The following is a 27,490-nucleotide window of genomic DNA, read 5'->3' as shown; positions in this document are numbered from 1 at the left end:
ATGTAGACAGCTCCGCAGCTCCCAGCCCCAACCCCTACGGAGTTCAGGCGTCTGCAGCCCCTCCTGCCTGGGCACTGGGAACTGCGAACCCGGGTGGGCCCCTCCACGTGCCAGTAGACCCGCCCCTCCCGGGCGCCCCTCTCCGACCCGGGCCTCTGCAGGGAGCCGGCGCGGGCTTACGCCTTCCCAGCGCCCTTTGCCGCCTCTCGGGAGGCCCCGCACGGACCCCAGCCTGGCTGGGCCGTCCCCTCCGGATGGGCCGGCGGGCGGAGCAGCGCAGAGGGCACCGCCCTCTGCCCGCCCGCCGAGGAGGGGACGCGAGCGGGAGGCTGCGCCAGCGGCGCCCGCCGGGGGCCCGCCGCACTCTGCTCTCGGCCTCCGGAGCTGCGGGGACGGGACGGCTACCTGCGCTGACTCTGCGGGCCGGGAGCCAAGTCCAGGACAGAGCCGGAGCCGCTGAGGGAGGCGAGAGGGCAGTGCGCGGAGATGGCGGCCGCGGCGGCGGAGGAAGGGATGGAGCCGCGGGCGCTGCAGTACGAGCAGACCCTGGTAAGTGAAGATGAGCTGAGCCCGAGGAGTGCGCTCCGGGACCGCCGCTCCAGGTTACCCTGGGAAGCGCGAGGACCAGGGGCCTACCCTAATCCTGTCCCAGCCTTTTGAGCTGGGGAAACTGAGGCTTGGAAGTTTGAGGCTGCAGGGCCGAAGGGATGGAAACTGCATGCTGGTTTCTGGCTGAGGCTGAGGGCCTGCAGAGGACAAGGACACCAGGTACTTGTCCCAGGTGTCCTTCCCCTGACCCCCCCAACATGCACGTTTTCTTTGCTCCTCCCCTTCACCACTTGGGCCCAAGTCTTAGCACCCCACTGCCCCTTCCGCGGCACCATTCACACCATTGAAGTTTCCACCACCCAAGACATTCTCTGTGTCCCTGCCACGTGCATGGCACCATGCTAAGCATAGAATCTAGTGTGTAGAAAGATGGTCCGCCCCAGACCCTACCTCTGGGGGCTCCACACCCAGCGTTGGCTCTAGGAGCCCCTCAGTTGACTCTGGAAAAAGGTGGCTTGCCACTCTAGGGGACAGGAGCATTAGGGAGGGTGGGTGAAGCAGGAATGGGTGTGGGAATTGGAACCTTTGTCCATGCTGATGTGGGGTATCTAGCCCCCACCCACCGCTGGGTGTGTCCCCTGACCTCATTAGAAGCAGGGGTCCTGGGCTCTGAGCCAACTTATCGCCCCCATTGTTACTTGGTGTTTGAGAAGCCACGTGACCCTCCTCATGTCACTGGGGTGGAAGACCCAAGCCCTAAGGAAAGGAAGGGGCCCCTGGTTCCTTTTTACCAGCTTGGGCTGGAATTTGCCCAGGAAGGTGGCAGGGAGGGAACGTCTTGGGGAGGAGAGGCTGTAACTAAGTCTGGGAGGTGCCCAGTTAGGAGAAAGTAGCTGGATGAATCAGGATGACAGGGAGAGGTGGGAATAGAGCAAGGGTAAAGGGGCCAACCCTTGGGATGGGGTAGGAGACACTTGTCAATCGGCCCAGACCAGGATAGGAGCATGGTCAAGGAAGCCAGGCACCTGGCCTCTGAAATGGTGCCTCCTAACACCAGCCACCACCTCTCCATCTCCGTCCCTTCCAGCTGTCTCTGGAATGAGCTCTCAGGGTCGAGCTCTGTCCCCGGCACTCGGTGCTCCAGCCTGCCCCCGCCCCCCTTCCCCATCCTGTCCCTTTGTCTTTCTCTCCCACTCTCGTCTCCCTCCTCCTACACCGTGCTTGCCTCTTAATACTCTCAGTTCTCTTCCTCCTTCCGACTTCTTCCTCTCTCATCCCCTTCTTTCTCTTCTCTGTCCCTTCACCTTGCCTCTCTTTTTTCTTTTCCTTTCTCCTCTCTAGTTCTCTCTCTTCTCTTCTCTTCTCTTTGCTTTCCCTTTCCTCACTCTCTATCTTTCACCCTCTCTGTCTCTATCTTTCCCTCCCTTCCTCCCCCCCTCCAATCCCAGCCCCAACAGGAGCCCTTTGTGTCCCGAAGCTCTGCGGGTGGCAGCCGGAATCTACTCCTCCCCGCCCCCCAACACACGCCCAGCTTGGCAGGTCTAGCCATGGTTCAGGCGACTCTCCGGTCCCATCACCCCAGCATCCACAGTCACAGCCCAGCCATCCTCAGCCTCCGCTGTCCCCCAACCCACCACTGGGCTCAGTGCAGCTCCATAGTGGGGCTGAGGTCACCAAGCCCTCTCCACCCTAGGCAAGAGGCTTTCCACTCCCAGCTGGGCTGGCAGGCTGGTGGGGGTGGCAGTGGAGAATGGGGACAAGGGGATTAGGGTGGGTGGGAGGGGTGCAGCTGAGTTGGTCACAGGCCAGAGGCCCAGCAGGAACGTGATAAGGATTGGGGCTGCGCCTGCTTCCTGGGCCCAACTCAGCTGCCCCTAGCTCCATGAGGCTCTTATTGTTGCCCATGTGCCCTTGATCATCCCTTACTCCCTGACCTTCCCACCTCCCACTTCTAGACTGTGCCACAGGTTTTTTCCATCTTTTCCTCTTCTGGGGCTTCCCTCTCACTCCTCCTCAGTGCCCCAGCCCCAGGCCTGTGAGAAGAGGACTGATTATTCTGCCACCCCCAGAGCTGTGTCCCTGTACCTTGGCTGTCCCCATCACTCTGGCCAGGACAGCCCCCACAGTCTGCAATGTGCATTGTTCCCACACCTTGGGCCAGAGTGGGAACTGTGCGTTCAAGAGGGATATCCAATGTGGGGGCTGGGAGAAGGGGAGTGGAGGCTCTAAGAACCCTCCCTGCATTCCCACTCAGCCCATGACCTCAAATGCCCCCATCCCTCCTGTTGCTCCAGATGTATGGCCGGTACACTCAGGACCTTGGGGCCTTTGCCAAAGAGGAAGCTGCTCGGATTCGCCTGGGAGGGCCTGAACCCTGGAAAGGTCCCCCTTCCCCTCGGGCTGCCCCAGAGCTCTTGGAATATGGACGGAGCCGTTGTGCCCAATGCCGGAGTGAGAACTGGGTTGGGGGCAAGGGACCTGGCTGTGCTATGCTGAGGGGAGCAGAGGCCATTAGAGCTGCTGATGGGGGAGAGGGGGCAGCTGAGGGGGCCGTAAAAGGGGTAGGAGCACTTTGGTGCCAGCCTCCCCCTTCTTCCCTTCCCTGCATCCAGTCTGTTCTGTCCGCTGCCACAAGTTCCTAGTATCCAGGGTTGGTGAAGATTGGATCTTCCTGGTCCTGCTGGGGCTCCTCATGGCATTGGTCAGCTGGGCCATGGACTATGCCATTGCTGCCTGTCTGCAAGGTGAGGGCGACAGCTGGCAGGGGGAGGACTGGGAAGAAACCTCCTGCGTCCATGCCACACTCATCTAGACGTGGAGGAAGGCATCTTGGCTTCTTGGCCACTGACCACTTTCCCCAGCCAGTCTGACTGCCCAGATTCAGGCATCTTCTCAGCCACTCCCATAGGGTACAGCTTCTTGTGTCCCCTCTCCAAGTGACCCTCTTGCCTAGGTTGGGCTTTGTCCCAGTGAATGCCCTCAGGGACCCTTTCCTTCCCCCATACCCTGACATGTATTCCTTGGGACAGCCTGTCATATCAGCGTGGTCCACTGGCCAGGCAGGTAGTGGGTCTGTGCACTGGGGGTCCAGCAGGTCATCTTCCCACAGCCCAGCAGTGGATGTCCCGGGGTTTGAACACTAGCATCTTACTCCAGTACCTGGCCTGGGTCACCTACCCTGTTGTCCTCATCACTTTCTCAGCCGGATTCACACAGATCCTGGCCCCTCAGGCTGTCGGTATGTTAGAAGAGAAGGGGAGGGCAGAGGTGGGACCCCTGAAATAGGCACACCAAATGCCTCTCCTGAGACTGTTCCCTCTCCAGGCTCTGGCATCCCTGAGATGAAGACCATCTTGCGGGGAGTGGTGCTGAAAGAATACCTCACACTCAAGACCTTTATAGCTAAGGTCATTGGGCTGACCTGCGCCCTGGGCAGCGGAATGCCGCTTGGCAAAGAGGTAACTGCAGGTTGGGGAATGAAGGAGTCCCTCCTGGTGGAAGAGGAGGCCAGGCCAAGGTCAGGGTGGGCCCCCTCCCGACTCATGGCCTGCCCCACCCCGCAGGGCCCTTTTGTGCATATCGCAAGCATGTGTGCTGCCCTTCTCAGCAAGTTCCTCTCCCTCTTTGGGGGTATCTATGAGGTAAGGGGAACCCTGAGGGAAGTGGGGGGCAGAGGCTGCTGAGCCCACGGCTGACCCCCTCTTGCCACCACTCTCGCCAGAATGAATCCCGGAACACAGAGATGCTGGCTGCCGCCTGTGCCGTGGGGGTGGGCTGCTGCTTTGCGGCACCTATTGGAGGTAGGCAGGGCTCCTAGGTCTGTCCAGCCCCACAACCCTGCCCTTGGCCTCTCCTCCTTGACCCCTCTTCTCTGGGTCCGAGGCCTTAGGCCAGGCCCAGGCCTCAAGTGACGGTCTCCCTCCCCATCACAGGCGTCCTCTTCAGCATCGAGGTCACCTCCACCTTCTTCGCGGTACGGAACTACTGGCGGGGCTTCTTCGCTGCCACCTTCAGTGCCTTCATCTTCCGGGTCTTGGCAGTCTGGAACCGGGATGAAGGTGGGGGGCACCCAGGGGATGAGGGCAGCCCGAGATGGTGCCAGGTAGGGGGCCCACGAGGCTAGGCCTGCCTCCCTCTGCTATTCTTCCCTTTAGAGACTATTACGGCCCTCTTCAAAACCCGATTCCGGCTCGACTTCCCCTTTGACCTGCAGGAGCTGCCAGCCTTTGCTGTCATTGGGTGAGGAGCTAAGGGGCCTGGGGGTGTTGGAGAGGAGGGGGGGTTTCCGGAAGACTCCTGTTCAGTCGGGTGCCTCTTCCCTTTCCAGTATTGCTAGTGGCTTCGGTGGAGCCCTCTTTGTCTACCTGAACCGGAAGATTGTCCAGGTGATGCGGAAGCAGAAAACCATCAATCGCTTCCTCATGAGGAAGTGAGTGGCTCTCGGCTCCTCTCCAGGCTGCTTTGGGTTGTATAAGGGCCGCAGTAGGTCAGGGGACAGTGATGGCGAGAGAGTGGCCCAGTCAAAACAGGCACTCCCCTGAGAAATCAGCCAGGGTATTTTCCAGGCTGAGTGAGCATTTTTATGTTCATATGAATTACCTGAAAATTGGCACTTTTAAGTTTATAGTCAGTGGCAGAGGACATTTGGGAATCAAAGACTAAGGCCTCCTCAGGTCCGCTGGCCTGGCCCATATAGGAATGCTCCCTGGAGAGTGTTTGAGCCTGTTTGCCCCCGTGACCCATGAGGATGGACGAGATTTCTTGGTTGTTTTTTTTTTTTTTTTTTGAGACGGAGTTTCACTCTTGTTGTCCAGGCTGGAGTGCAATGGTGCGATCTCGGCTCACTGCAACCTCCGCCTCCTGGGTTCAAGCTATTCTCCTGCCTCAGCCTCCCAAGTAGCTGGGATTACAGGCATGTGCCACCACACCTGGCTAATTTTGTATTTTTTATTAGAGACGGTGTTTTGCCATGTTGGTCAGGCTGGTCTCAAACTCCTGACCTCAGGTCCGCCCACCTCAGCCTCCCAAAGTGCTGGGATTACAGGCGTGAGCCACTGTGCATGGCCGAGATTTTTTTTTTATCTCCAGAACACAACTCTGTCAGTGTGACCCTGAGAATTGGGAGTGAGGAGGCCTGAGACATGACTTCCCTTGGGACTGACATCCTTCAGAGAGAGGGCACCCAGCTGAACCTGCTCCCTACACACCTCTGGTCAACTTCACAAGTGACCCCCACCTTCCCCCAACATTGACCTTCACTCTAAGTCACCGCAGAGAGACAAACAGAGGCAGAAACTTCTCCACCCCACCACACAATATGCCCTTCAGATGGGCTTCTGAGGGCGGAGGGTGGAATAACAACTCGGAGGGGCCCCAGGGAGGGCTTGGAGGATGGACTTTCTGCTGCTGCTACCCACCTACAGAGTCAGGGGCTGACAGAAAGGTCTTCGGGTCAGACCCCTGCACTTAGAGTAACTCCAGTCCACCATCACCCTTGGGGCTATCATATCATAAACAGCAGAGGAGACCTTCTGTCAGGACTGAGTGTTTTCATGAAAGAGCCAAGGCTCTGCTCTGACCTCAGCCCTGAGATATGCGAGGGCACCCAGCCCTTGGCCACCCACGACTGACGTGAAACCTACGACTCTAGACGCCTGCTCTTCCCGGCTCTGGTGACGCTGCTCATCTCCACGCTGACCTTCCCCCCTGGCTTTGGACAGTTCATGGCTGGACAGGTAACCACAGGCAGAACAGGAGTTTGTGCTTTCCCTTGGAAGGCATTCCCTCCAAAGCCAACAGCCCCAGTGTGACTGTGGGACCCCTTGTTCCCCATGGGATGCCATGGCCTCTTCCCTTCATCCTGTTGGTTCCCCAGCCTGAGGCACCCTGTTCACTCTAGCTCTCACAGAAAGAGACGCTGGTCACCCTGTTTGACAATCGGACGTGGGTCCACCAGGGCCTGGTGGAGGAGCTAGAACCACCCAGCACCTCACAGGCCTGGAACCCACCACGTGCCAACGTCTTCCTCACCCTGGTCATCTTCATTCTCATGAAGGTGGGCTCCTCATGTGTACACTGCTAACCTTTACATAGCTTGCCCTTCTAAGCACCTGCCATGCAGTGCTCACTGCTTGAAGCCTCTCCACAGTGACATGGGAAAGACACTATTTTTAGCCCCATTTGAAAGATGGGGAGTCGAAATACAAGGAGGTGAAGTAGCTGGCCCAAAGTCACACAGCTAGAGGGCAGAGCGATGATCTGAACCCAAGCCATCTGCTTCCAGGGTCCTTCCCCTTGCCATCACCTGGGATGTTCCGGGGTAGCTGAGAGGATTATGGGGTAGTTGGGAGGGTTATGCCTACCTGACCAGCGAGGTAGACTTCTCCTGGGTGGAGTTGTGGGCTGCCTGGGGCCAGGTGGAGCCTCTTCGCCTTTGAACCACCCCCTGCCTGCAGTTCTGGATGTCTGCACTGGCCACCACCATCCCAGTTCCCTGTGGCGCCTTCATGCCTGTCTTTGTCATTGGTGAGTTCTCAGCTGCTTGCTATCCGGGCCTGCACCTTCCCCACCCTCTGGCCGCCCCCGGGCCATCCCTCTGCCCAAGAGCGGGTTTTTGGTCCAGCCCTAGCCTGAACCCTGACCCCGCAGGGCTGTGCCCTGCACTGAATGACCCACTGGCCCCTCCCTCACCCTCTGACCCTCTCTCTTCCTAGTGCCCTCTGCCCTCCCCCTCCACTGCCTCTTTCTCTTCCCACCCCCCTCCCTGAAGGAGCAGCATTTGGGCGTCTGGTGGGCGAAAGCATGGCTGCCTGGTTCCCAGATGGAATTCATACAGACAGCAGCACATACCGGATTGTGCCTGGGGGCTACGCTGTGGTTGGTAAGTGCCTCAGGTCCCATCAGCCTTGGAAGACCCCCCCACCCACGCCCCAGCCACAGGGTCTGAGACTCTGGTGCCCCCTGCTGGCAGAAAGCAGGCTTCCATCAGAAGCACAGGCCCAATCCCAGGACTGTATTGGGCAGCCCTGAGGGACCCACTCAGGACCTGCCCCGGCTGTGGAGAGTCTTCTGGGGCCTGGGCACCCTGAGGAGACTGAGTGTGACCGTCCCCAGGGGCGGCTGCGTTGGCAGGAGCGGTGACACACACAGTGTCCACGGCTGTGATCGTGTTCGAGCTCACAGGCCAGATTGCCCATATCCTGCCTGTCATGATCGCCGTCATCCTGGCTAACGCTGTCGCCCAGAGTCTACAGCCCTCCCTCTATGACAGCATCATCCGAATCAAGAAACTGCCCTACCTGCCTGAGCTGGGCTGGGGCCGCCACCAGTACGGAGGGCTGGGTGCCAAGGGGGCTGTGGGTGAGGGGCAGAGGGCATCCTAGATCCCCCTACACCCACCTCCAGCAAGGTCCTGGAGCCTATGAAGCTGGGAGATGAGCCACCTTCGTCCACACCCCGGAGGGACTGTAGCTGGCCCCTGCTGTTCAGAAAGAAGGGTGGGAGCACCCCTTGGCCCTTAGCCCCCATCCCCATGGATGGGCTCTGGAGCCCTCCTTGTGGCCCTGGGATGGTAATGCTCTGGGCAACTCTCCCCATGCTGACCATAAACCAAGCGCCCCTCTCGGCCCCCAGGCAGTACCGGGTGCGTGTGGAGGACATCATGGTGCGGGATGTTCCCCATGTGGCCCTCAGCTGCACCTTCCGGGACCTGCGGTTGGCACTGCACAGGACCAAGGGCCGAATGCTGGCCCTAGTGGAGTCCCCTGGTGAGGCCAGGAGGGGGTCCAGGTGCTAGGGGCATCTCCAAGGGTCGAAGCTTCGGGAAGGGGCAGGGAGCTCAGGACTGGTCTCCTTGGTTCCAAAGGGAATGGGCCAGCACTTGCCAGGTGGGGGCTTCCCTCTGGTGTGTGGCCTGAATGCAAGGCCCCACTCTTGAGTGTGAGAGAAGGACGGGGCTGGAGGGCTCCCTCTCAGCTCCTGAGTCCTTCCACCTGTTCTGTCCAGAGTCCATGATTCTGCTGGGTTCCATCGAGCGTTCACAGGTGGTGGCATTGCTGGGGGCCCAGCTGAGCCCAGCCCGCCGGCGGCAGCACATGCAGGAGCGCAGAGCCACCCAGACCTCTCCACCATCTGATCAGGAGGGTCCCCCTAGCCCTGAGGCTTCTGTCTGCTTCCAGGTGAGAGGAGAAGCCACAAACACTTCCTAAATGTCTCTGTGTAGACTGATTGGGAGGGTGGTCTGGGGCCATGGCCCCACCAGCCCCTTCCTGCCCATGCAGGTGAACACAGAAGACTCAGGCTTCCCGGCAGCCCGGGGGGAGACCCACAAGCCCCTAAAGCCTGCACTCAAGAGGGGGCCCAGTGTCACCAGGAACCTTGGAGAGAGTTCCACAGGTAAGCCCATCTCTCCTGTGTCAACAGAGCCTCAGCCAAGCTACTGAGATCCATTAGAGTCCCTGCCCAGCCCTGTTGCTGGGGCATATCCCAGCTGGAAGAGGCTGCCCACATGGGCCAGGGCTGGAACTACGATACCTCTCCCCCTGTCTTCCTTACCTTTCCTGGTCCTCTCCCCCAAAGATGACACTGCCCCCTGGGGCCTTATGTTTGGGAACACAGGAAGCGCGGAGTCGGCAAGCATTGCCCTCCGGAGCCTCTTCTGTGGCAGTCCACCCCCTGAAGCTGCTTCAGAGGTGAGTGGTTGGAGCCTCTCCTCCTAGCTTGCTTTTTCCCCAGCTCCCTCGCCAATGCTGAGACCACATCATTAACCCTGCAGTGCCTGCCTCTATTCTCCCTGCCCTTCGGCCCTCCCTGCTGTCAGCTCGGGTCCTGCGGCATGCCCTTCCCCCTGGGCTCTACCACTTCCCCTCACCTCCCCTTTCCCTATAACCTCAACTCCTCATCTTTCTGATTTGGCTCTAACAAAATTGAAGAAGTTGGAATCCTGTGAGAAGCGCAAGCTGAAGCGGGTCCGAATCTCCCTGGCAGTAAGTATGCCTGCTCTTCCAGCAGCTCGGGGGCACCGGGCAGGGAGGGCAGGGCCTAGGCTGGATAAACTCCAGAGCCCCTAGCTGCCAGCCTCCCTCCCTCTCTACTAGAGTGACGCGGACCTGGAAGGCGAGATGAGCCCTGAAGAGGTAAGGTGCCACTGGACTCTGGACCCTGTTTCTTTCTGGGTGTGTTCAGTCATCATGTTGGCTGCTGTCCCCATGGGAGGGACCACAGGGTTGGAAAAAGGGCAAGTCAGCTTTCAGGGAGGTGAGGTCAGCTACAGGCACCTTCTCCCTAACCCTCGTAGTCTCTTCCCCTCAGATTCTGGAGTGGGAGGAGCAACAACTAGATGAACCTGTCAACTTCAGTGACTGCAAAATTGATCCTGCTCCCTTCCAGCTGGTGGAGCGGACCTCTTTGCACAAGGTAGGGCCAGCAGCCTGGCCCAGGGCTGGCCTGGGCTCTCAGGACACAGTGGGGATCTTGGTCCCCCTACAAGTTTGGACTCAGGCCAGTGGGGAAGGAGGGAGGAGAAGAGAGTTGGCTCAGTGCTGAGATGTTTTTTAGACATATTGCTTGGATGATGGGAGGTGGGAGCAGCCTCCTCCTGCTCTGTGGTGGAGCCAGGCATCGTTTTTCCTCTGCTCAGCCTTGCCCTCGAGGGAACTCTGGACCAAAGAAGCAACAAAGACAGGGCTTGAGCTGGGTGGAAGCCAGAAGGCCAGCCCAGGGTCAGAGCTAGGCAGGAGGCCACCACAGCCCAACAAGGTTGATACGCCCATGCGGAAAAAAATGGGTGAGAAACAGGCAGGATAAGAAAATCCAATAAACAAGCTAACAAACATCCAAGTAGGGGTGGGGAGACTGCAGAGAAGAGATAAACAAAGATGAGAAACACCCAGTGGGGGGCTTGGAATGTCAGACCCCAGAAAGTCTGCCTTAATGTGGGCCGAAGGAAAACTGGTGGGGACGCAGGAAGATGGCTCAGCAGAACTGCAAAGCAGCCTGTAGAAATGGGGGCGAGGAACTGAGTAGACTGCCTGGTGGTGGGTGAGGCAGACACCAGAGGAGGCCAGGAGCTCTCTGCTTCCAGGACTCCTAAGGAGGGCAGCCTGCATGGGTAAAGTGGCTCCTGGGACCCAGCAGAAGCCAAGGGGTGTTTTAGCTAAATTTTTGACAGGCATAATGTACAAGCCTTGAAGCGTTGGGGGGTTTGGGGGAGGGGATAAGCAGCAGGTAGACATGCCCAAAACCTGCAGCTTGGGCATTTAGCTTACACACAAACTTTGCCTAAGAGCCAGCATAGCATGGACAAGTGGAGACTAAGGCAGGAAGCATAGGGGACAAAAGAGAAACAAAAAGGTAAAAGGTAATAAAGGAACGTGGAAGTCCTTGGATGAGTGGCAAACTGCAATGCAGTTGCAAGAAAAAAGGTAATAGGCCTGAGAGGGCTTTTTTCTAAAGCCTTTCTTCCCAAAACCTCTGAGGCTTTTCCACAATGATCTTACTCCTCAGACTTTCATGATGATGATCATGCTGACATTTTTCGAATGCTTGCTATGTGCCAGACACTGTGCTAAGCTCTTCAAGTGTTGAATCATCACAACCACACTATTAGATATTATGTTCCAGTTTTCATAGATGAGAAAATTGAGATTCAGAGAGGTTGAGCAAGTTGCACAAGGACACACAGCTAATAAGTAGCAGAACTGGTGCAGTAGCTCACACCTGTAATCCCAGCACTTTGGGAGGCTGCGGCAGGTGGATCACTTAAGGTCAGCAGTTCGAGACCAGCTTGGCCAACATGGTGAAACTCCATTTCTACTAAAAATACAAAAAATTAGCCAGGTGTGGTGGCTGGCACCTGTAATCCCAGCCACTTGGGAGGCTGAGACAGGAGAATTGCTTGAACGTGGGAGGTGGAGGTTGCAGTGAGCCGAAATCACGACACTGCACTCCAGCATGGATGACAAGAGCGAAACTCCATCTCAAAAAAATAATAATAATTAGCAGAACTGGGCCTGGAATCTAGAATGGTCTGACTCAAAAGCCTGTGGTCTTAACCATATTAATACACAGGGAAACTGAGGCATGCAGCACGGAGGTAATGTGCCTGAGTCAGCCCAGCAGAGTCAGGCCCAGAGCCCAGATTTCCTGGCCCTGCTCCCAGGATTCTTTCAGAAGGCCATGTTGTCCCTCTCCGTGTCAGTTCACTATTCCCAAGCCCAAGAAGTATGGGCCCTCCAATGGGTTCCGTGATGTATAATTAAATCAAATGAAAAAGAACAAAGTAGACATTTGTTACAAACTTGAAAATCAGAGGAAGAGAAGAAGCCTTTGAGGAACCAACTAACAAAAGTACAAAGAACTAGAAGTGATAAGAACATAAAAGATTAGAACTCAAAATGTCCTTACAGGCCTGAGGAATCAATAGGTAGTCACCCAGTTAAGTTCAGGAGGGGAACATTCAGATAAGAGACAGAAAACATTGGAGACTACTTAGGAACCCGTGCAACTGGAGATCACTGTGCCAGCTAATAATTAATTCATTCAGAAGCCACTCACGGAGAAGCAATGGTAAAGGCCAGAGTGGGGCCAATGCTAGGGCCAGACCAACTGAACCCAAATCCTCACTATGCTACATGCTGGCTTGCTGTGTACCTTGGTAAGTTTCTTAGCCTCTCTGTGCTTCACTTTCCCAATCTGTAAAATGGGGATCACACCTCACTGAGTTTTCTAAGAATTACAGGACTTGAAACATGTGAAGCACTTACAATAGGGCCTAACACACAGTAAATACTCAATATATGTTAGGAATTACTGTTACTACTACTACTACTTATACTGAGAGATGAATTTTAAAAGATAGCATATGCTGGGCATGGTGGTGCACACCTGTAGTCCCAGCTACTCAGGAGGCTGAGGTGGGAGGACTGCATGAGCCCAGGAGTTCAAGTCCAACCTGGACAACGTAGCAAGACTGTCTTCTAACCAAAAAATTTTATTTATTTATTTATTTATTTATTTATTTATTTATTTATTTTTAGACAGAATCTCACTCTGTCACCAGGCTGGAGTACAGTGGTGTGATCTTGGCTCACTGCAACCTCCACCTCCCAGGTTCAAGTGATTCTCCTGCCTCAGCCTCCCGAGTAGCCAGGATTACAGGAGCATGCCACCACGCCCAGCTAAGTTTTTATATTTTTAGTAGAGATAGGGTTTTACCATATTGGCCAGGCATGAGCCACTGCACTCGGCCAAAAAAAATTTTTTTAACTAAAAAAATGTTTAAAAAAATAATGAGAGAAGAGCTGAAGTGTGAAAGAAATGAATGTTTTCAGAAAAAGAAGAGTGATTATGTGAAGCTGGAGGCTGGAAGCTAGAGTGCACAGTAGACTGTGAGGCTACAAAGACAGGCTGGAGTTGGCTTGGGAAGGGTCTCATGGGCCTTCTAGGGAGTCTGGGCTGTACTCAGGTTTGACAAAGTGCATAGAATAAGCAGGGCCAGACTGGAGGGAAGGGAGGCAGAAAGGAGAACCCATCAGGCTGTTGCAGCCCCAGTCTTTGTGAGGCTAGTGAGGCTAGAGTCAGTAATGGCCAGGATGTTCAGGAAGTGGATTCGTAAGGCTTGGTGACTGTCAGGGGCAAGTGGTTTGCAAACCTGAAAGGCATATCACCAGCCAGAAGCTCACCTGATTACGATTGTGGAGAAAAAGAAAATTCAAGGGAACTATTTAATAGGCTCCTTGGGAGAAGATGAGAGGGGTTATTTGACCATAAGAAGACAAGTCTAAGGGATTATTAACACAGGAAACCTTATAATAAAAAGGTTTCCCTCTGAAGTCAGACAAGGAAATTAAAGCTAACTTGTAGCACACAGGACTCAAGTTAGATAGGAGGAGGAATCGCTAACCACATGACAACTGTGTTATAGGTACCGAAGGAACACAGAAGAACTTTTTTTTTTTTTTTTTTTTAAGACAGGGTCTCACTCTGTCACCCAAGCTGGAGTGCAGTGGCATGATCATGGCTCACTATAGCCTCTGCCTCCTGGGCTCAGGTGATCCTCCCAACTCAGCCCCCCAAGTAGCTGGGACTACAAGCATGCACCACCATGTCTGGCTTTTTGTAGAGACAGGGTTTCACATATTGCAGGCTAGTCTCAAACTCCTGGGCTCAACATTCTATCCACCTTGGCCTCCCAGAGTGCTAGGATTACAGGTATGAGCTGTCGCGCCCGGAAGAGCTTATTCTAAAATTGAACTTCTTGCCCCTCTAAGTACTATCATGCCATGGGTGGAGAAATTTAGGAAGGTTCTGGAAATCCTTCCCTAAAGAATTTCAAATGTGTAAGAACATTTTAAAAGTGTTAAGGTAATTTAAGTGAGTTCTGAGTAATTGGTACACAAGAAGCTGTTATTATGCTTGTCTTGATTCAAACATTAAGCCAAGAGGCTTACAAGTAAACTCAGAACAGTGAGATAAATGATAGGCCAAAAATTCCAGGAACTGCTGAGTCAGGAGAGCATTTTTCAAGACATCTGTCCCCAAGAAAATCTACTGAAAGCATAAGGAGAACTGGCTGACAGTTTCTGAACCGCTGGTGATTATATCTGAAAGCTTAGGGGAAGGCTCAAAGCAAGAAAAACATGGGAGGCTGGGCACGGTGGCTCAAGCCTGTAATCCCAGCACTTTGGGAGGCCGAGATGGGCGGATCACTAGGTCAGGAGATCGAGACTATCCTGGCTAATACGGAGAAACCCCGTCTCTACTAAAAAATACAAAAAAACTAGCCAGGCGAGGTGGCGGGCGCCTGTAGTCCCAGCTACTCGGGAGGCTGAGGCAGGAGAATGGCGTAAACCCAGGAGGTGGAGCTTGCAGTGAGCTGAGATCCGGCCACTGCACTCCAGCCTGGGCGACAGAGCGAGACTCCGTCTCAAAAAAAAAAAAAAAAAAAAAAAGGAAAACATGGGAAGATGGGGGTGACCATTGTCCTCCTGGACTGCAAGCTGCATCTCAACAGAACTTGGGATACTGCTTGGACCCTAGAAAAGGCAGACTGTATGAGAGCATAGCATGCTTCAGGCCAAGACTGGAATGCCAGAGCACGGGAGACTCCAAACCTGGCCAGCCAGGTAGGAGGGCAACTGAGAAGCAGTGGAACGAGGGATTCAGGGCCCCGGTGCCCTTAAGGTGTGTGTGGACTCTCTCTTCTCGGTATATCTGCTACTAAACAGGACTGGGGTTATGCGTCCCTCTCTAGTGTGATGAAAAGTGACTGGGGCTGCACAGCCACTCCTGATGACCTGCCCGGAACAAGTCACTTCACTGTTGAGCCCCATGCTGCTTCTCCTAATGCTTAGTTCTCAGGACAGTACTGGAATTAAATGATAATGAAGACCTAGTATGGAGCCTGGCCAATCACTAGATTTCACATGTGAAGAGTTGTTCTGTCCTGCATCCCCCTTTCTAACATGAGGCTAAGAATTCTTCCCCCATCCTATTTCTCCGTCAATATAAGCAACATAAGGATTTTGAGTATCAAGTTTCTGAGGCCTGGACACAGAAACATTCTATTACTATTGTCATTATTTTCCCTCCAGCAGTCCTGTCTCCTTCCCTCCCAATCTGTGGCACCCCTTCTATTCCACACCAACCTTGTCCTGGGCCCCTGTGGCCTGTCATTTAGAGCTGCCCATTGTCCATCAAGTCCAATCTCTTTTCTTCCCACACTGCAGACTCACACCATCTTCTCACTGCTGGGAGTGGACCATGCTTATGTCACCAGTATTGGCAGACTCATTGGAATCGTTACTCTAAAGGAGGTGAGGTGATGGTGGCCTACAAAACTGCTCCACTTCCAAAAAGGCATGGAAACTTATGTCCAGCTCACCTGGGGAGGAAGGTGGGGAGGAGTCTGAGCCAGGAGCTCTGGGTCCAGACATCTGTCCCTCTCACCTTTCCAGCTCCGGAAGGCTATCGAGGGCTCTGTCACAGCACAGGGTGTGAAAGTTCGGCCGCCCCTCGCCAGCTTCCGAGACAGTGCCACCAGCAGCAGTGACACGGAGACCACTGAGGTGCATGCACTCTGGGGGCCCCACTCCCGTCATGGCCTCCCCCGGGAGGGCAGCCCTTCCGACAGCGATGACAAATGCCAATGAGCCCCTCGTGGGTGGCCTAGGATGGTGCTAGCCATGCCTGTCATCCCAGAATGTGCATCTCTCATTCCTTCTGCCTTGGGAAGGCAGGAGGCAGCTACAGCCGGAGGCTGAACCCCAGCCCCCTCCAGACCTGGGGTGCCAGCTTCTCCCAGTTTATCCTACCTGGAATCTGACCCACTGCCCACCTACAGCAACTTTTCCAGGGGCAGGAAGATCAGCCCTGCCCTGGCAGGGTCACTTGACCCCTGCTCCCCCTTTGAGGGGAAAGGGGTAGAACTAAGATGGGTTTATAACTGGAACCTCCAATGACCAGATGTATATAGAGATTTACAAAGATTTTTATATTAATTTAATAAAACAAATTCTTAAATAGAACAAAATAAACACCTAATGAGCCACTTATATATAGAATGCTTGTGCCCGTTGGCTCTCGTTCTTACCTTGGGCCCTCTTACCTGCCAAAGCCTACAAGGCCCTTAATTCTAAAGCCACCCACCCTTCCCACAACCACAAAAACCTAGAGTCCAGTGACCTTGGAATGCAGGATCTGCCAGAGGCCTCCACTGCGTGGTCATTAACACCCTGGCTGGGGCGGGGCCCCTGTACTGTAGCCTTGGCCTTTCATTCAGACAGAAAGGCTCTACCTTATTTCCTCCCCAAGGAGAGACACTCCCTCATGACTGTCACTCACTGGCACCATTCCTGCCCCTCAGCAGGCATCAGCTGACAACTCCCGGCCACCCCTGTGGCCCTCTTGTGGCCCTCTCTAGAAGAACATGAAGTCCCAGCTCTGTGGCAACCAGAGCCATCCTTTCTTCCACCTCCGGTTCAGAGAGCTCTGCGTGAATGGGCAGCCCGGCTGGCTGTGAGGCGCCAGGACACTGCCCACACATCCTAGGAGGGGTTGGGAAAGGGCCCGGGCCCCATTAGGGGGCCAGGAAAAGGGTGGAGGGTACATGCTTTCATCATTCCAAAGCCTCTTAGAGAAGAGAAGCTCCGACTGAAAAAACAGACCAAAAACCTTCTGTCTTTAGGAAAAAAGAGGAAGATTTAGAGACTATGGAGAGGTGAATGAAGCACAGCACAAGCCCAGCTGGGCAGGGGGCCTTGGGGGACGGCTCAACCCATAGGCTCCGGGAGGGCAAGAGCCAGCCCCTCCAGGTGGGAGTGATTCTATCAAGCACTGCACGTGGACTTGGAAGTGAGAAGAAAAGCAGAGAAGAGAGAGGCATGGGGAGGGTAGAGGGTGGCCGGGCCCCCTCCCACCCCACCCCCCCACAGCCCAGTCACAACCCCCTTAGTGGTTCACATCATCCGAGGAGGAAATGTGTGTGTGGCATTTTGATTTAAGAACATGAACATCACTGTCTGCCACAGCTGTAGCCATGCCCCAGAGGCCCCGGGCAACCCCCGGCAAGCCCCGGGAGTGGGGGCAGGACATGCGCCCCCAGCCCAGCCCCTGCCTCCTCTCCAAACACTTTCATGCAAAACACACAATGGAGAAGCGAGCGCTCCCAGGAGCCCTCCAGGCTGTGGAGCTCTGCTGGGAGCCTTGAGCCCACACTTGGGCACAGAGACTCTGCCCCTAGCAGCAGCCAGGGGATGCATGCCACCACCAGGCATGATGTGGGTCACTGTTCCTCTGGCTCATCCTCATCTAAGGACACCACCCCAGAAGAGGCCACGTCAGAGGCTTGTCGCTGCCGTTCCCAGCTGCCTACTAGTGGTGGGCAGAGTGGCTGGCAGTCCTTGCAGGGGGCTGGCTCCTCCTCAGCGGGGGAAAGGCAGGACTCCGTGAGGGGCGAGTTGTAGAGCGAGTCCTGGGTCTCCAGTGGGCCCAGGCTGCGGAAGGCACTTTCCCGGCTGGGGGGCAGTTTGGCGAGAAGCAGCTCATCACCCAGCAGCTGGGAGGCCAGCCGGGCTGGGGAGCCCAACAACCCGTCCTCCAGGCTGCACAGACTAGAGCACAGGGTGTCTGGGGACACGGTCTGCGAGCAGTCGCTCTCAGGCTCCACGGAGCCCTGGCGCACAGGCCGGGAGAACCGGTGGCCGGTGAACAGGTCCTGGAGGTGGGGCCCCAGGGGCAGCTGCCCAGCCATGTCTGTGAGGGGAAGAGAAAAGAAGATAGTCCTGCTGGCTTCATTTCAATTGGCCAACCTGGAAGCCACATTCGCCCCACTCCACCCCTGGCATAGCTCTGGGGGTGGTAGGTAGGTGCTGGGTAACCTTGAACCAGTCACAACTTTTTGAGACCTCAGTTTCCTTAATGGTGAGATGGAGATTCTAACAATACAAGAACAAGAGTCTGGCACACAGTCGGGTGTGGTGGCTCACGCCTGCAATCCCAGTACTTTGGGAGGCTGAGGCAGGCGGATCACCTGAGGTAAGGATCTCAGGGATCCATGACCAACATGGAGAAACCCCATCTCTACTAAAAATACAAAATCAGCTGGGCGTGGTGGCACATCCCTATAATCCCAGCTACTAGGGAGGCTGAGGCAGGAGAATTGCTTGAACCTGGGAGGCGGAGGTTGCGGTGAACTGACATTGTGCCATTGCTCTCCAGCCTGGGCAACAAGAGTGAAACTCCATCTCAAAAAAAAGAAAAAGTGTCTGGCACACAGTAAACAAGCAGTAAATGCAGGGTCACCACATATGGCCATACAGGTTGCTCATCACACAACAGGGCCTGTCCAAGGCAGTGAGAGATAGCAAAATCTAACCCATACTCTGCTCACCAAGCAGCATGCCCTGGCCTGCCAGAGAAAGGGGTGCCTTTTTCTAATTTGCACAAAGATTCCACATGGCTAGTAGCAGCCTTGGATAAATGTTAGTTATTATCATTACTCCAGGGGTCAAAGTAGGCCTGGAACTCAATCAAACAAAAATGCCTGTGGTTTAAGGTTCCATCTTGGCTTCAGACATCCAAATCAACCCCCCAGACCACAGCAGCAGTTTCCAACCTGCTCTCATGTATTGCCTGCCTTGGAGAACTTATTAATTCACTGGAGGGGTAGGGGATGGTAGAGGTAATCTTCAAAGGCAAAGAGGTTGTGGGGAATGGTGGCCTGTGAGACTTGAGCCCAGAAGCTACAGAGAAAGTCAGCCATGTGGTCTAGGGAATGAAAGATGAGAGGGCCGAACACAGCTGCAGAGCCCTGCAGGGTCCCCGCTGCAAGCACTGGCCCGGAGAAAGGCCCACAGGCTGGAATGCAAGGATGCTGAATTGGAGCCAGCACGGCCCGTGGGTGTTCCAGGCCCAGCATGCCTTCCTGTTGACCTGGGATGCAGCCCTGCAAGGTGCTGGGCTGTGCACTGCAACTCATCTGCCCTGCCACAGCCAGCCAGAAGCCTGCCTTGGAGATGAAGAGGCAAAGGCATTGCAGACCCTCCCAGAGACGTGGCTGCACAGAAGGTGTCCTTGAGGTCTTTTGGCTTTTTTTTTTTTTGAGGACTGCAAGGCACAACTGTGCAGACAGGCAGAGAGGCCTCAGCACCTGTGGGAAAGGAACGACTCCATTTCTCTCTGCTCATTTCCCACCCGTGAGTGTGGACAGCCTTCCTGTCCCTGGAGTGTCCAGGCCTGCCTGGACTGAGTCTGCCCCTCTCCCCTGCCCTTCCAAAGGCTGAGTGTTCTGGGTGTGGCTCTGAATGAATCCCAAGGTCTATCAGCCGGATCCACCACAGCAATAGCCCAGGATGTCCCTCACCTGTGTCCATTCCCCCAGCAAAGTCCTCATCATAGGAGTCATCAGTGGAGTCCTCGCCATCCACAGAAGACCACGCTCGGAGTTTGGCTTCCGCGATGGCAAACTGCTCAGCCACTCCTGTCGCAGGGACAGAACGCATAAGCAGAGAAGGTGAGCTAAGTCTAGGGCTCAGCTTGGAGACAGGAGAGAGGAGAAACAGGGTATGGAAAGACTCCAACCCCCACGTCAGACCTGAGGAGACAAGAAAGCAGCCCTGGCCGGGTGCGGTGGCTCACACCTGTAATCCCAGCACTTTGGGAGGCTGAGGCAGGTGGATCACTAGGTCAGGAGTTCAAAACCAGCCTGGCCAAGACGGTGAAACCCCATCTCTACTAAAGCTACAAAAATTAGCCAGGCACAGTGGCAGGTACCTGTAATCCCAGCCACTCGGGAGGCTGAGGCAGGAGAATCTCTTGAACTGGAGTGGCAGAGGTTGCAGTGAGCTGAGATTGCGTCCCTGCACTCCAGCCTGGGCGACAGAGTGAGACTCCGTCTCAAAAAAAAAAAAAAAAGCAGCCCTGTGCAAAGAGTGTAACTTATTCCCTTTCTGCCATCCACCTGCTGCAAAGCGAGCCTCTTGTTCGCCCTCGCTGAGGTCCGAATAGGAGGAAAAGGCTGATTCCAGGGCAGCAGGCGAGTCACTCGGCTTGCTCCAGCCCTTCCACTCAATGAGGTGAGCCACTCGGCCCTGGGCCATGGCAGTAGGCTTGGTCACGTGGTCCTTCACCACCTGGGAAATACCTGGAGACAGGGGAGGGTGGAGAAGCCTCGTAAGGGACCAGGCCAGGGAGCACAGGGGCAGGGAGGTGGAAGGGTGGCAGTAGTTAGGATCTATGTGAACCTTTGGGTGGGAGAAGGGGCTGAGATTCACCTGAGCGAGAGAAGAAAGGGGAGACCCCAGCATGTGCTCACAGGAAACAGTTCCAAAGGGACTGTGCAAAACGGAGGAGAAAGGACAAAGTGGCCAGAAACACGGGAGGGGCTGCATACCATGCAAGGAGGACCTGGCCAGCGCAGCGATCTCCTGGATAGTTAGGGCTCTCCGGGACTTGGGCAGCATCGCGACTGTGTCTCCAACATTCACCTTGGATAACACCATTAGAAGGTCAGTGCCCCTCTGACAGTAATGACCTTCCCCCTAACATGCCCATACCCCAGCGAAGGCATGAGGAGACAAGAGCTAGGAAGGAACAGCACATATGTCCCAGTGGCTACAGGGAAATGTAAGATGATAAGAAGCTAGGACAGGTGAGTTATGTCCTCGCAGAAAGCAACGGAGATTCAGACAGGCCCCAAGAAGCAAAACTTCAGCTAATCCTCCACTTTCCCAGCACCCAGAGGAGATGGAGGCAGGGTAGGAAATGAAAAACCACGAGTGGGACCTCTGAGGAGAGGGAAGAGGAGGAAGGGAGAAGAGTGTGGTATCCAGGACTTCTTTTTTTTTTTTTATTTTGAGATGGAGTCCTGCTCTGTCGCCCAGGCTAGAGCGCAGTGGCGTGATCTCGGCTTACTGCAGACTCCACCTCCCAGGTTCAAGCAATTCTCCTGCCTCAGGCTCCCAAGTAGCTGGGATTACAGGCGCCCACCACCGCACCTGGCTAATTTTTGTATTTTTTAGTAGAGATGGGATTTAACCATCTTGGCCCAGTATGGTCTCGAACTCCTGACTTCATGATCCACCCACCTCGGCCTCCCAAAGTGCTGGGATTACAGGCATGAGCCACCGCACCTGGGCTAGGACTTCTTTAAGATTCCCCTCCCCGGCCGGGCATGGTGGCTCACACCTGTTATCCCAGCACTTTGGGAGGCCAAGGCAGGTGGATCATGAGGTCAGGAGATCGAGACCATCCTGGCTAACACGGTGAAACCCCATGTCTACTAAAAATACAAAAAATTAGCCGGGCGTGGTGGCGGGCGCCTGTAGTTCCAGCTACTCGGGAGGCTGAGGCAGGAGAATGGCGTGCCAAACCCTATCAGCAAGCAGCCCACCTGCCTTCAGGAAAAGGAACTCAGCTTCTGGAACTCAACTCTGCCTCTGGGAGGCAGAGCTTGCAGTGAGCTGAGATCATGCCACTGCACTCCAGCCTGGGCAACAAAGCAAGACTCCGTCTCAAAAAAAAAAAAAAAAAGGTTCCCCTCCCCTCTGCCCCTTGTTCCTCCTCTTGGTCTTCCCATCCACATTCTGGCAAACTCAGCAAGATGGAAACCAAACCCCAACACCTTCTCCCCACATACAGCCCTGCTTCCTGACCTCTTTCCTTTGCATCACCCACCATTCTCCCATCCAGCCTGGCTCCAAACCTCAGCATTACCATCAACTCTCCCCTAGGCTTTGCTTGCCCATATCTGTTGATAAGACCTAATAATTCGACCGGCAAGCTCCCTGCTCCTACCCTGTCCTTTCTACTCCTACTGCCACTGCCCTTTCTCAAGGCCTCAATGTCTCCTGCCCAGGTCGGCAGAGGTGGTGTTCCCCCAGCCTCCTCCAATCTCATGTATTTTCTCAGGCCAAAGTGTAGTGAGTGTAGTGCTCCTCTTCTCCTCTGGACTATTCTGATGGCTGGCTGGCTCTTTCTCATTCTTCCAGTTTGGGCCAAAATACTACCTCGTCAGAGTAGCTTTCCTGGCCCCCTTCTTGGTAGTCTGTCCTCTCTCTTTAGTCTCAAATCACTCTCTGTCAATGTATCCCATTTGTGGCCCTTAATCATAGTGAGTAATAATGGTCTTTTTGCATTTCCTGTTTCTTGTTGGTCTCCCTCACTGGTCTTTGGCTCTTGGGGAATTCAGTCTGTTTTGGTCACTGTAGTGCCCAGTGTTTAGCATAGCACCGAATACAGAATAATTTCTTAAAAATGCATAGGCTGCTCAAGGCTGTAATCCCAGCACTTTGGGAGGCCGAGATGGGCGGATCACAAGGTCAGGAAATCGAGACCATCCTGGTTAACATGGTGAAACCCCGTCTCTACTAAAAAAAAAAAAAAAAAAAAAAACTAGCCGGGCGAGGTGGCGGGCGCCTGTAGTCCCAGCTACTTGGGAGGCTGAGGCAGGAGAATGGCGTAAACCTGGGAGGTGGAGCTTGCAGTGAGCTGAGATCCCGGCCACTGCACTCCAGCACGGGCAACAGAGCAAGACTCTGTCTCAAAAAAAAAAAAAAAAAATGCATAGGCTGGCCGGGTGCCGGTGGCTCATGCCTGTAATCTCAGCACTTTGGGAGGCCGAGGTGAGCGGATCATGAGGTCAGGAGTTCAAGACCAGCCTGGCCAACATGGTGAAACACTGTCTCTACTAAAAATACAAAAATTAGCTGGGTATGGTGGCACATGCCTGTAATCCCAGCTACTCGGGAGGCTGAGGCAGGAAAATTGCTTGAACCGGGACCCGGGAGGCAGAGGTTGCAGTGAGCTGAGCTCACACCACTGCACTCTAGCCTGGGCTACAGAGCAAGAGTCTGTCTCAAAAAAAAAAAAAAAAAAAAAAAAAAAATGCATAGGCTGGGCCAGGCGCAGTGGTTCACACCTGTAATCCCAGCACTTTGGGAGGCCAAGGTGGGTGGATCACCTGAGGTCAGGAGTTTGAGACCAGCCAGGCCAACATGATGAAACCCCATCTCCACTAAAAATAATTTTAAAAATGGGCCGGGCATGGTGGCGGATGCCTGTAATCCCAGCTACTCAGGAGGCTGAAGCAGGAGAATTGTTTGAACCTAGGAGGCAGAGGTTGCAGTGAGCCAAGATTGTGCCACTGCACTCCAGCCTGGGTGACAGAGAAAGACTCTGTATCAAAAACAAGCAAACAAAAATACAAAGGCTGGATGAATGAGGTAAGATATAATGTAAACAGTTTTCCTGGAGTGCAGCCGGTCACAACACACCTCTAAAATCTTGTCTAGGCTACCCCACTGTCCAGTGAGGTTAGTGCAGGCGTCATACCCAGGCCCTGCAGGATCCCACTCTGTGACGCCCCTGCCTCCTTCCAAGCCTCCTTTGAATCCACTACTGATCTCCTCTGCCCAATAAAACCCCTCTTCTCAGGTCAGGTGTGGTGGCTCACGCCTGTAATCCCAACACTTTGGGAGGCCAAAGCAGACAGATCACCTGAGGTTGGGAGTTGGAGACCAGCCTGGCCAACATGGTGAAATCCCATCTCTACTAAAAATACAAAATCAGCCGGGCGTGGCAGCGCATGCCTGTAATCCCAGCTACTCGTGAGGCTGAGGCAAGAGAATTGCTTGAACCCGGGAGGCAGAGGTTGCAGTGAGCCGAGATCGCGCCATTGCACTCCAGCCTGGGCAACAAGAGTGAAACTCTGTCTCCAAAAAAAAAACCAAACAAAAAACAAAAAATCCTTCTCCACCAAACCCTATCAGCAAGCAGCCCACCTGCCTTCAGGAAAAGGAACTCAGCTTTCCTCTGGGCCAAGAATGCCACCCTTACCTGTAAAAATGCTTGCCATCACTTAAGGCCCATCTCGAGTGTCACTTGCTAATAATGCTTTCAGCCGACAGCCTCTCTCTTTTCTCTGACACACCCCGCCCCCATCATTGCCCTTGTCTGTCTCCTGAGGAAGCTCGGGATGGCAAGGCCTAAGTTTGATGCACCTAAGTTCCTAACTCCACCCTGTACTTGGCTCAGGGCTCCTTGACAAGCCCCAGCAAATGTTTCCCTCACTTAATGAAGTTGGAGGCACGCACCCCTCCCCGGCATTGCTCTCCTCTATCATGTTTCCGTCCCTCACAAGGGCGGCTAACACTGCCCCTTGACCTGAGGCCCACCCTCCATCCCTCCCCTTGGGTACCTGGCTGACAGGGCCCCCAGGGTGGCGCCAGTAGCCTCCAGCCAGGCCTAGGGGGAGGAGCACCTGCTGGGTGTTTCTTGGCTTGCTCTCCCTCCCTCGCCTCGCTCCCCTCAGCCGCCGCCATCCGTGCCCGGCGCTCCGCGCAGCTGCGGCCCAGGCCCAGAGAAAAGGTGTATGTCTCCCTGGCAACCCATCACCATGCAACAGGGTCTCCCGGGATACGGCCTGGGATGCGCTGACGTCAGCGCAGAAGGCGCGAGCTCTCCGCCCGCTGGCACAGCGCCGAGCAGAGCAGACCTGCACGGGGGCGGCCTCCCGGCCCGCCGCCGGATAGCGCCTCCGCTTGCCGGAAAAGGGAGCCAGAAGCTGGCTGGCCAGGCGTGGGTGGGGGCTGCAGATCCCCTTTATATGGATGCCGTCCTCCTTCCCCCCACCACCAGGGGCCCAGCACCTCTGGCAAGTCCTGGCTGTCCACCGAGGAAGGGCGGGAGGACCTGCTCCAGCCTCGGAGGGTTCGAGCAGATCCCAAGGAGGATAGAGAGAGACCCCGAGGAAGTTCGATCCACTCCACAGCCCACGCGGGGTCCGAGGACACTGAGAGGAAGGGGAAAGGCTGTTCAGCTGTGCCCCTACTTCTGCCCAAATCCCCATTTTCATCAGGTATTGCCATATCATTTCTCAGCCCCTCCCCCACCTTCCAGAAGACCAGCACCCACTGAGTGCTCTCCTCAACTCTAAAAGCCCCTATCCCACACATCCCTGACCCTCCGGCCCCTAGGGCCATTTTGTGGCAGCCCACTGGCCACCTTCCTGCTCTAGATGAATTTTTGCCTCAAAACCCTAGGGTGAAACCAAACAATGATAAATTCTGACTCTCCTCCCCGTTTCCCAGCCTACCCATTTCTCTTGGAAAGCACACTGAGTTCTTCCGCCATCACTGTCCCCCCACCACCACCAGCCACCCTGGACCCTTTGCAGGCGTGTTGCCTTCCTTCTCTCTTCCTGCTGCCTTCTTTCCTCTCACCAGCCTCAGCTGGTCCACAGCTCTTTACTCTTCTTTTCTGACGAACTCATGATGTTTTTTCTGATTTTCACCCCTGTCCACTGAAGTCGTTTCCTGATGCCCTGTCTGGCCCCAGCCTGGTTCTCCCTTTTCAGCCTGGTTCTTAATATCTAAGCCAGAGTAATTTTCCTTTTCCACCTAAGCACCCTACTGCTCAGCTTCCCATCGTCTCCCAGATCACATCCATGATCCCTGGTCTCACCTCTGCGACTTGTCTGACAAGTCCATCGTCCTCCAGGCCCTTCACGCTGCCACAGAAACATTTTGCCCAGCACAGAAATCATAGGCATGCTGGCTGTGTTGATGCGGAGAACCAAAAGCCCAGAACCGCTCCAGGCTCAGCTCCCAGTTCTATTCCTGTTTTGGCTCCGGATGCTGAGCCAGTCCCCTCCCCATTTGGAACCTGTGCCTAGTCACATAAGGAGAACATTCCTGCCTCATGGCTCTGAGGAGGTGGGAACATCAGGGCTCAGCCAAGCTCTCTGGGGCTCGGGGAGCTGAGGCCCATTCCCTAGAGAGTGCCAACAGGCAATGTACATCACAACTGACCTTTAGCTGGAGAAGCCGTCTCTATCCCTGAGCCTCAATCAGCTGCTGGTCCCCAGAAATGCTACCAACCAGAAGGAAAACAGGAGGTTACAGGCCATCCCTGGCCCCCAACTGGTACCTAATCAGGGCTCTCGAGGCCAGTCCTGAGGTCAGCCAAACTCACCCCTGACTAGAGGAAGTGATGACTTCCTGAACTCCAAGCCTTGGCAGGGCCAAAGAGATCAGAGCAGTCAGCTGCTCCTCAGCTTCAAAAGCCACGAGGTTAACTTGGGACTACAAATCCCAGAATTCCTCAAGGGAAGTACAAATCTCAGCCAGTCTTAGTTCCAAAGAATATCAAGTACCAACCACACCAAGGCCTGACCACCTGCCCTGAAGGCCCAGGTCCCATCCCAAACCCAGTCCTGCCTGGCCTTATGCGTGGAGAAATCCAGGACACCCGAGTAAAGGAAGCTGGCCCACCTCCAATGCACAGGACTATGGTCAGGCCCGGTGTGCACGGCCACCCACGGAAACCGAGGCCCAAGCAGGGGTCAGCATTGTGGGAAGGAAGCCCTGATGGCCTGCCTCTGGGCTCCCCTTTCCCTCCACAGAGTAGGGCGATTTGTTTTTGCTGAGTGGGGGCAAGACATTAAAACAACTGTAATAGGTGAGAGGTGATTCAGTGTTCACAGGTGCCTCAAACGGGGCCTCAGTCCCCCTTCACCAACTGACTCTGAAGCGGGGAGTCAATGTCCGACAAAAATTCTGTGGTAAGGTGCTTAGCCAGGGCCGAAAGGCTACCTCTTTAAGAAGATGGGGACACGGCTGGGGGAAGCAGGTTCCCAGCGCAGGGCCACTCCCAGGACAGTGAAGGCAGAGGGATAGGCGGAGGGGAGCGTGTGTGTGGGCGCGCAAGGCCAGTCGCCGCGGGCTGGAGTGGTGGGGGCATCGGGCTGCCCAGCCCCTCCCCGAGCTGTGCGTCTCCGGCCACCCTGAGCAGTGGGCACACGGCAGCTGGCGGCGAGACCATGCGTCTGCCCTGCAAAACCCCGAGGCAGGCAGGCCGTGGGAGCGAACCGGAGTCGGTCTGGCCCCCTCCCTGCTCATTCCCGTTCCCTCCTGTTGCCTGGCCCGCCTCCCGGTGCAGGCTCCTCCCTCTCCCGACACCGGCCCCCTCCTCAAGGCCCCCACCCAGCCGCGGCCCGCGCACCGCGCACCGGCGGCCGCAGCCCGACTCCCCAACCCGTGCCCGGCCGCCGCCTCTTCTTACCCTGACCCGCCGGGCTTCGAGAGCCGATACAGCCCATGGCCGGGCACCCAGGCACGCTAGCCTGCGCTGGGGGCGCGGGCCATCGCCTTGCAGAGGGTCGGGTCGCGGCCACCACTGGGGAGGGGAGAGCCCGTGAGAGGGGAGGGGGTGGGAGCCGCGCGTCCGCCGCCGCTCCCCGGAGAGGGAACCGGGCCGGTGACGTAAGCGCGGGGGCGTGGCCGTCGCGTCACCACCCAAGTAGGCGGGGCTCAGCGACGTCACGGCCACGCAGAGGCGGCCTGGGCCGGGTTCGAAAACGCCGGTCCTCTCCTCCCAGACCCGACTGCCACCTGAAGGCAGGGGTGGCGAACACTCACTAAGCCAGCCGAGTCACACTACACGGGGC

The 27,490-nt window shown here is 55.6% G+C and overlaps 2 protein-coding genes across 22 annotated transcripts; one reads left to right on the top strand and one right to left on the bottom strand.

Moving 5' to 3' along the window:
- The first annotated feature begins 360 nt into the window (after positions 1–360).
- On the top strand, positions 361–16,082 carry CLCN2 (chloride voltage-gated channel 2). 14 transcript variants are annotated; one of them, XM_077991855.1, is made up of 24 exons: positions 361–549; positions 2,844–3,000; positions 3,162–3,293; positions 3,752–3,787; positions 3,874–4,007; positions 4,113–4,190; positions 4,271–4,349; positions 4,482–4,607; positions 4,704–4,788; positions 4,877–4,978; positions 6,200–6,284; positions 6,449–6,604; positions 7,005–7,074; positions 7,319–7,429; positions 7,663–7,876; positions 8,182–8,315; positions 8,554–8,726; positions 8,829–8,943; positions 9,166–9,239; positions 9,483–9,533; positions 9,645–9,683; positions 9,859–9,963; positions 15,276–15,362; positions 15,504–16,082. In XM_077991855.1, exons 1-24 carry the CDS (start codon positions 487–489, stop codon positions 15,696–15,698), a joined length of 2,601 nt encoding a protein of 866 aa, XP_077847981.1. In that variant the 5' UTR covers positions 361–486; the 3' UTR covers positions 15,699–16,082. The 14 variants fall into 14 exon arrangements, with proteins under 14 accessions (XP_077847981.1, XP_077847980.1, XP_077847978.1 ...); XM_077991854.1 differs by having other exon boundaries at positions 9,480–9,533; XM_077991852.1 differs by having other exon boundaries at positions 3,659–3,787; positions 7,370–7,429; positions 9,480–9,533.
- On the bottom strand, positions 16,021–27,302 carry FAM131A (family with sequence similarity 131 member A). Of its 8 annotated transcripts, XM_015131434.3 has the most exons (8): positions 27,106–27,302; positions 26,637–26,874; positions 25,854–25,914; positions 24,693–24,835; positions 20,438–20,531; positions 20,006–20,188; positions 19,409–19,525; positions 16,021–17,799 (listed from the first exon to the last, which is right to left on the bottom strand). In XM_015131434.3, exons 5-8 carry the CDS (start codon positions 20,505–20,507, stop codon positions 17,330–17,332), a joined length of 840 nt encoding a protein of 279 aa, XP_014986920.1. In that variant the 5' UTR covers positions 20,508–20,531; positions 24,693–24,835; positions 25,854–25,914; positions 26,637–26,874; positions 27,106–27,302; the 3' UTR covers positions 16,021–17,329. The 8 variants fall into 8 exon arrangements, with proteins under 8 accessions (XP_014986920.1, XP_077848013.1, XP_014986919.1 ...); XM_077991887.1 differs by lacking the exon at positions 26,637–26,874 and having other exon boundaries at positions 24,242–24,835; XM_015131433.3 differs by lacking the exon at positions 26,637–26,874.
- Positions 27,303–27,490: the final 188 nt, after the last annotated feature.

Source organism: Macaca mulatta, chromosome 2 (genome assembly GCF_049350105.2).
Source record: "Macaca mulatta isolate MMU2019108-1 chromosome 2, T2T-MMU8v2.0, whole genome shotgun sequence".
Lineage (NCBI taxonomy): Eukaryota > Metazoa > Chordata > Mammalia > Primates > Cercopithecidae > Macaca > Macaca mulatta.
The sequence above is the reverse complement of the archived record's forward strand: the minus strand, read 5'-3'. Positions and strand labels throughout refer to the sequence as shown.

Bases quoted from the DNA above. Each gene is read 5' to 3' on its own strand.
- CLCN2 (XM_077991847.1), top strand. From the start codon at position 487: ATGGCGGCCGCGGCGGCGGAGGAAGGGATGGAGCCGCGGGCGCTGCAG. The intron at 7,075-7,318 runs GTGAGTTCTCAG...CCCTCCCTGAAG, and splicing joins CATGCCTGTCTTTGTCATTG to GAGCAGCATTTGGGCGTCTG. The intron at 8,944-9,165 runs GTAAGCCCATCT...TTGGGAACACAG, and splicing joins CCTTGGAGAGAGTTCCACAG to GAAGCGCGGAGTCGGCAAGC.
- FAM131A (XM_001098413.5), bottom strand. From the start codon at position 25,594: ATGCCTATGATTTCTGTGCTGGGCAAAATGTTTCTGTGGCAGCGTGAA. The intron at 19,526-20,005 runs GTGGATGGCAGA...TCCCTGCGACAG, and splicing joins AGAGGCTCGCTTTGCAGCAG to GAGTGGCTGAGCAGTTTGCC. The intron at 17,800-19,408 runs GTGAGGGACATC...TTCCCCTCACAG, and splicing joins TGCTGGGGGAATGGACACAG to ACATGGCTGGGCAGCTGCCC.